The 7,478-nt window shown below is 45.8% G+C and overlaps 1 protein-coding gene across 2 annotated transcripts in view; it reads right to left on the bottom strand.

The window, feature by feature from the left end:
• The window catches only part of LOC139418545 (pyruvate carboxylase, mitochondrial-like), a 96,356-nt gene that overhangs the window by 44,615 nt on the left and 44,263 nt on the right, over positions 1–7,478 (bottom strand). For both annotated transcript variants that reach the window (XM_071168095.1, XM_071168096.1), the window contains exon 10: positions 2,992–3,174. In XM_071168095.1, the coding sequence (XP_071024196.1) occupies positions 2,992–3,174 (183 nt within the window). The remainder of the gene's footprint in view (positions 1–2,991; positions 3,175–7,478) is intronic.

The raw sequence follows: 7,478 nt of genomic DNA, 5'->3' as shown, positions 1-7,478 counted from the left end.
TGAAGGGATAATTTGTCTCGAGCCTTGCCTGCACACAACATCTTCCTCTCCTCTTTAAGCAGCCTCCCACTCATCTCAATTTCACACAACTCCTCTCCCCATCTCGCCACCCCCTGCTTCAGTACGCTATATCTCCCTCTAACACCAGTCACACCTCTGGGAACCATTTAGCGCAGATTAGGGCTGCAAAGTCCCTTGTAAAACCCCTCTTCCAGCTCTACACAGTGTTTAGTGTGGACCACGAGCCACATCTTCGGGTTCTATTTGTAAAGGAACATAGTAGTTACACAAGCTGGCAATAACCTGTGCTCCCATCTCTTGTTCAAGATCCTGGTCTTCGCTCTCATCCTTGTGTGTGTGTGTGTGTGTGTGTGTGTGTGTGTGTGTGTGTGTGTGTGTGTGTGTGTGTGTGTGTGTGTGTGTGTGTGTGTGTGTGTACACACACTGTACATCCATAACTGAGGGGAGGGCGAGAAAGGGAGGGCGGGGAGGAGGTAGGAGAAAGGGGGACACAATAGATAAAACTGATGGTAGGCACAGGAATCCTCGAGTAGGACCCAAGAGAGTCATTTTCCAGAGCACGAAAGGCACGGTTTCTATCTGCAGATGAGAGAGGGGTCAAAAAACTCAATTTAAAGCCAATTTATAGTCCAGCTGCAAAGTGAGACAGAGCTACATGTAATGGACATTGGGTTGGTACTGTTGGTTAGTCTTCCCAAGGGGCATCGGCATCCCTACAGTATACCGCAAAGCTATTAGCACAACAGAACAGTGGACATGAGCACCGGAATACCTGGAGATCTTGCTGAAGCACAACTTCAGAGAGTCAGAGTCTGTTCCTACGCCCAGCAAAGACATTGTGGGATTTACTTTTTGACAGGATTTCAACATGTTTACGGATTTTTTCCCCCATTTCTTTTCTCGCACCATCAAATCATGAGGGATTTGGTAAAACATGACACCTGCGCTGCCTAGGGCTAGGGTAGTATCACAGTTTGACCGTTTTTCCTGACAATATGTTGCGCTTATAAATATGGGCAGATGTTGGCAGCAAGTCCTCTGCTTCCTAACACTTAATGGTGCTGGTGAGGAAATGACTTGGCTCTTATTTGAACAGGTAATTAAATCTCTGGTGGTGTCAGTGCTAAATAAATTAGCTATTTGAAGCTGCTTAATAAAAAAAGAGGCACTGCTGCGGCCTGATGGGATTTGAGTGGCCTTCCGCCACTGGGAGGAACAGCATGAGAGATGGCGAGATGGGAAAGGAGAGATGCATGATAGCGGGGGGGGGGGGGGGAGTTTAGCTTACGCAGCGAGGGAAGTTAATCACACACGCAAAGAAATGGAGGGAGGGAATTGGGCAACAGACATGGTTTGAACTTGTTCACCCGTCCTGAAGTGAAAGTCCCAGTTAGCACATGACAGTTGGCTTGTTAGTGCCCTTATGGAGCAGAGAGGGGATGATCTGGAGCAGCTTTAATGTCTTTTGATATTTTGGAGTGCTGCCTTTGCAAATCCTCATGCCAACAAAACACCTTCGAGGCAGAGGAGAGCATAAACTTGGGGAAAGCGAGGGGTAGGGAGAGGCTGAGAGGGGTTGAAGATAGGGGAAATAACAGAGCAATGAAATATCACAACTCCAGGGCAGAAGTCTGTCACACTGCATCAGCATAGGTCAAAAAGAGGAGGGGAGTAGGGACACAACTTCGGGATGGGGAAACTAGACAAGCTGAAACAGAACAAGGACAATCAAGAGAAGGGATTACGCCGCTGGAGGCAGAGGTTTGAAGAGGCTGGGGGAGGAAATGCAAGTGTGTGAAGAGGGGGGGGGGGGGGGGGGGGTCGGACACGGTCAGAAGACCGGAGTTCCACCACTGATCAACGTTGGAGAGTTGCCCCGCTGCATGCCCTTCAAAAGCTCAGCTGTGCCATGGTGCAGCTGCTGCCTCTAACCCTCGCTCAAATCACACACACTTTCCCCAATCAAAGGTTTCATTTAGAGCCATGGAAAGCTAAGGCTGGCAGTACACGAATCTCCTCTCACATATCCGGCAAAAATACATCCAGACAGCCATTACTGCCTTTTCATACTGTGCTTTCATGTGAACATGTTGTTATTGACACTAGTATCGAATAAACAAAGAAATCCCACTGATCTGTATCTCTGATTCTCTACTTTACAATTCCAAACCAAAGCCCTCTTCGATACATAGTTGAAAGTAGACTCCTCCTGACTGAATGTTTCTAATATGCTAGCCTTTCATCCTCTGTCACATGCTTACACATGAGCCATCCCATCCCCTGTATAATTAGCTTCTACTTCCCCTTGCTACTAAATAATTGGCCACTTAAAATGGTGCCATTTAAAAGATGCGCTTCTTGCAAGAAAACAAATCTAGGTTTTGTGGAGAAAATGTTTCATCGTTGACTTTAACTGTGGCCCGTGGATTGGATTAGATGGAACTAGGAAGAGAGAAAGAACAGAGCTCCCTTGACCTTGCAGTGCAGTAGCGTAGTGATTAAAATGCCTTTGATCAGAACCAGATTCATAAATCAAGGCATAGATGACCTGACTGGCCTTAATGGCCCGTAATGGCCTCAACACAGTTCACTTCTCCCTGCTCACTTAGCCTTCTGACATCCTTTTCACGGAGCTCCTGCTTTCCACGACTCTCCTCTCCAGAGTTGCCACTTTCAGCATTTTTCACTATGTAGCTTTTCCCTTACTAAGGATCTCCTGTCAAAAGCATCCCTGACCATAACACAGTAATGACACGTGCAGACAGTTTCAGGTGAGGGTAAAACGGGGTACTTTCAAAAGATGCACTTTCGGGTTCTCTGACAAGTTGCAAATTCTTGATGACTGGAATCATTTCGATTTGAAGCCATCCACCTCATACATCACACGGCTTTACTACTTGAGTAGAGCAGTTGGGAGAATGAAAAAAGGCTAAATGTGGACACACGACGTGCTGTGGGTAATGACCCTACCTTGACCCCGCGGACACGGAACTCTGCCAGCGCCCGGTTCATCTTGGCAGCGGCGGCAGGCAGGTCATTCCCGCTGGCGATGACTTTGACCAGGAGGGAGTCGTAGTGGGGGGAGATGACGGCCCCCTGGAACGCAGAGGCACTGTCCAGACGGATGCCCATGCCCTCTCCAGTCCGGAACACCTGAAGAACGGGGACAGGAGAATTACAGGGTATGCAGGCAGCAATGCAACAGATAGGACAGGCGACAGGAAAAGAGCAACCCTGTTGATACGCAGTACGTGCCAAGTACATGCACATTTACAAATGTGGCAATTCATATCCTTTGATAACACTCAACCTTTTTCCAAGTTTCATGCTCGTCAATTAACTCAATTAGTCAGTGGTAGTCTCAGCTGTAGCTCTGCGATATGTTTAAATTAGCTGATATCCTTTAAACAAGCTGCATTTCATGGGCCAATTAAAAGTTTAAGACTTTGGATTTTTTAATTTTTTTTTCATCAAAAATAAGCTCACAGGATGTCAGTCAAGTTAACATTCCAAATGAAAAAGGTTTGATTGAAAAGACACAAAAAAAGAGAGGACGTTCCTAAAGTCTTGGGCTAGGCTCTGTGCAATATCAGAACAGACCAAGGATAAAACGCTAGCCTTCCAAACAGCAGATATTGCCCTTAAATGGGTGACACATAGTGTTGGCACTGAACCACTGAATTATTCAAGCTTGGTAATACCGTGCTGTGCTGATATCTTTCTTTATTGGTTGAAAATGGCATACTGAAAATGCAACTGAAAATCGTGTTTAGCTCCATAAGAGTCACCCCCTCATCCTCCAAGCTCCCATCCCTCTGCCTTCGTGTGCCTCCCAGCGTAGGGATTAAAGCACTGTTAACCTCATTCTCACTGTGTGAGAGGCACTGCAGGGAGGACCCTTACACAAATCAGAACAATCGCAGCCAAACAGCCTCCCAACACAATTAAACATGTCCACCTGCGTTGCCAGCGTTGGAGCCCCAGCCCTCGTGTTGTGAGGAGGACTGGGAGAGATGATGTGTTCCGCGGTGTGCTGCTCACACCCTTGGCGCTGCTGTGTATCTTGGAGCGCTCACATTTCAATTCTCTCAATTAGATATGAATAGGATATCGCAATCTTAGCCGAATAATGTTTTATCGTACAAATTTGCACTTCGGGATAGATTGTATGCCAGTGGTTTTAATATATAGAAAAGTAACCAAATAAGCAAGTTACAACTACGATTGTGTTTGATTGTTTTCCAAACAGTAGGCTAATTGAAGAATAGAGAATTTTCTGATAAAACGTCATTACCACTGTTTATTAACTGAAATATACCCGGAGGGATGAAGCTCACAGCAACACAGCAATGGACAATGTCAGAAAAAAAAAAAACATTCAGTATTTATGGCAGAAAGAGGAGATCACCTCATGGCTCCAAGGTAACACTGGTTGATGTCCAATCACGCTGCCACAGCACAGTGACTAAAACCTTTCGGGCCAGACTCAGTGTGTATGTCCTGCATCTCTCGCTCTCTGTCTGGGAGAATAAACTGATCCGAGGTTTAATGCGCTCTGGTCATGGAGCACATGCTGCATCATGGGAGGGAGGTTTGAGGGGGTCTAAACGTGCTCGTTTCTGTCAGGATGCTTGTGCGACGCTTCAACCTCTGTCGTCAAGGCAACAGGGCAACTTAAGATGGCGGCCTGCCAATCCAGCTCCCCCCCCCTCCACCATCGTTAGACACAGCAACCCTCCGTTCAAAAGTAGGTCACAACACCTACACTAATTCACACAGCCTAAAACCTCCTTGACAAGCATGTACCCGTACCACGCTGCAGCCTCTAACACCACACCCTCTAGGACCCATCCAACCCGACCAAAAAAAACAACAACTGTCAGTCCAACAAAGGCTTCACACCGCCTGTGTTTAGCATCTCCCCTCCTTCACTGCCTCCCTCACTTAGAGATGACTTCGAAAGTGTTGTCAGTTTGACAAGTTGAACAGAAGGTTTGCCCAAGCTTACCCAGCTGTGTAGAGCACATCTACAACAGAGGCAGGGTCCTCCGGAGGAACGCGGTATACTTGTTCAGCATGTCTACTGAACACCTCCTGTCGACCTGGCCAACGTCACACACAGGAGTGGAATAAGATCAGCTGCACTACGAAGCCCAATATGACCAGGCAACTGTCTTTACGGTCAAACTAGGGGGAACAAGCTTTTTGCTGATAGACATTTCTGCTTTTTAATTATAATAAAAAATAAAATAAATAAATAAAAAAACGCATTATTTATGTAAATATATTAAAGCTCTGCCTGAGAATGTGTATGTCCAGTGCGGCTAGTTGAACTGCTGATACAATGTGGACACTTATCAAATCTCTCCCACAGGGTGTCCTTTTGGCCGGCTTTTGACAAAAATAATCATTCAAAGTTGATAAATAAAATTAACGCCGGCCAACTGTCTAGGAGAATATTGTTTTATCAAATCGCATGAATAATGTTTTTTATTAGCCCTTTCAATGATGAAAATACATTCGACTGGTCATGCTTATCGGTTTATGGGTTCATTTGCACCATTTAGTGCAAATGTAACTTGGGTGTGCATTTTCGTTAGGCCTAAATAAGACTCATAACGACTATCACACACTCACAGCATACAGACAACAGAGCCTGGTTTAAGCTGAAAATCTGTCAGCCAGAGCAAAAGCTGCTGCTACTGCTCCTGTTGCTGCTGGAGTGAAACATGCTTTCAGAAGCCAAGTCATCACGCAACAATTCTAAATGAAATCTCGTGTTTAAAAAAAAAACGATAATTTAAATGAGCTTATACTCTTATTTCTCAACTTGTAATCGAAGCGCACTTCCCATTCAAATTGCGTGCAACGGCAGGCAGGCTTCCGCGCATCACACCACTTTGCAATGAGTTGGCGGTAGTATGCATTTTGAAAACATATAGGTCTACTTAAATTGTTAGACACCTGCACATTTTACTCCATATTATGTAACATGTTAACCTTGCTCCAAAGTAGCCAAAACACAACCAAATGTGGAGGCAATTCTTTTATAAAGACCTCCATTGCTGTGCCTATAAAATGTGAAGAAATAATAGTTGATCAATATTTTAAAAGCTAGACATTCTGATCTGTTGCATCAGCCACATCTTTTCATGCATCCTCGGCCTACTGGTTGTATGAATTTGGGATCTACTGTCCAACAACTGTCCCAGAGTCTGTTTGGAATAGGCTATTTATTTCTCGCACAGAACGACAAGCTGACCAACAGAATAGATTCATGCTAGTGCTAGTGCTAGGGATTTTGCTGTTGATTACTCGTCTTGTGGGCTGAGAAAAAATAGTAATGTGGAATGTTCTAACATCTTCGAAATGCGCATCAGAATTCGGTAAGAAGGATGCCATAATCCAAACGTGGTTGCTGTCATTCAGAGCACCGTGGGGTGGACGCCCAAATCCGGTTTCGCACCCGGTGCACATGGGTCAGGTACATTTCTCAAAATGTCTGGTAAATGAAAATGCTGCCAGTCAAATGTCCGGGGCCACATTTTCCTATCGGTAACCCTATCGGAAACCCTATCGGAAACCCTGCTCTCCCACCACGCACTTTAACGGATCCAACAAATCCCAGTGACATTGCAGCAAAATGCACCACAGCTGCGGTCAGGCAATTAAGACATCAGGAAAAGGACTCTCATGCCCCGTCCTGCTCAGAGACACACAGAGACACAAAGACCTATTCACTCCAAGGACACCCCTTACGAGACTTGTAACCTACATGGCAGTTGAAAGTGACATTATTAATAATTCAAGGTTTAGGCAGGAAAGAAACCGCAGACAGCAGCTCTCTAGATACTGCAAAAACATACACAACCTGACATTCCTCAGTTGGAGACAACAAGTAGACAGAACAAATGCACACACACACACACACACACACACACACACAGGAAGACTAATGAGTCTGGGATGCGCGCCTGGGAGACTAGCGCAGTATCAAATATGAGCCATTAATTAGATTGGATCTCAGAGGAAACATGGTGGCGAAGCAGGGAGAGGAAGGCGGTTAGGAACCATTGATCCCTGGAACACGCAGCAGTACGGGGTCAGGGGTCATACAGAAACACTGCAAATATGACACACAATCACATTAGGCTGGACATTAGAGACACTCAGAGGTGGTGTAGTGCTGTGGTTTGGGGGTCAGGGTTGTGGATGGGGGCAAGGTTAGGGGGAGGCAACGCGTAGGAGAGACTCATCAAGAGCCAACAAGCACTGTTCGGAGGGGGGAATAAGGGAGGGCAGGATAGAAGACAAATTGAACAGGAGAGAGAAGGACAGAAACAGCAGAAGGGATTACACCATGAAGAGACGAGAGCGCAAAACAATTGTCTGAAAACAAACCAAGGTGGGAAGAGAGAAAGGCGGAGTGGGATGGAATTGAATTGCATGAGAAAAGA

The sequence above is a fragment of the Oncorhynchus clarkii genome, chromosome 10, assembly GCF_045791955.1.
Source record: "Oncorhynchus clarkii lewisi isolate Uvic-CL-2024 chromosome 10, UVic_Ocla_1.0, whole genome shotgun sequence".
Classification (NCBI taxonomy): Eukaryota; Metazoa; Chordata; class Actinopteri; order Salmoniformes; family Salmonidae; genus Oncorhynchus; species Oncorhynchus clarkii.
The sequence above is the reverse complement of the archived record's forward strand: the minus strand, read 5'-3'. Positions and strand labels throughout refer to the sequence as shown.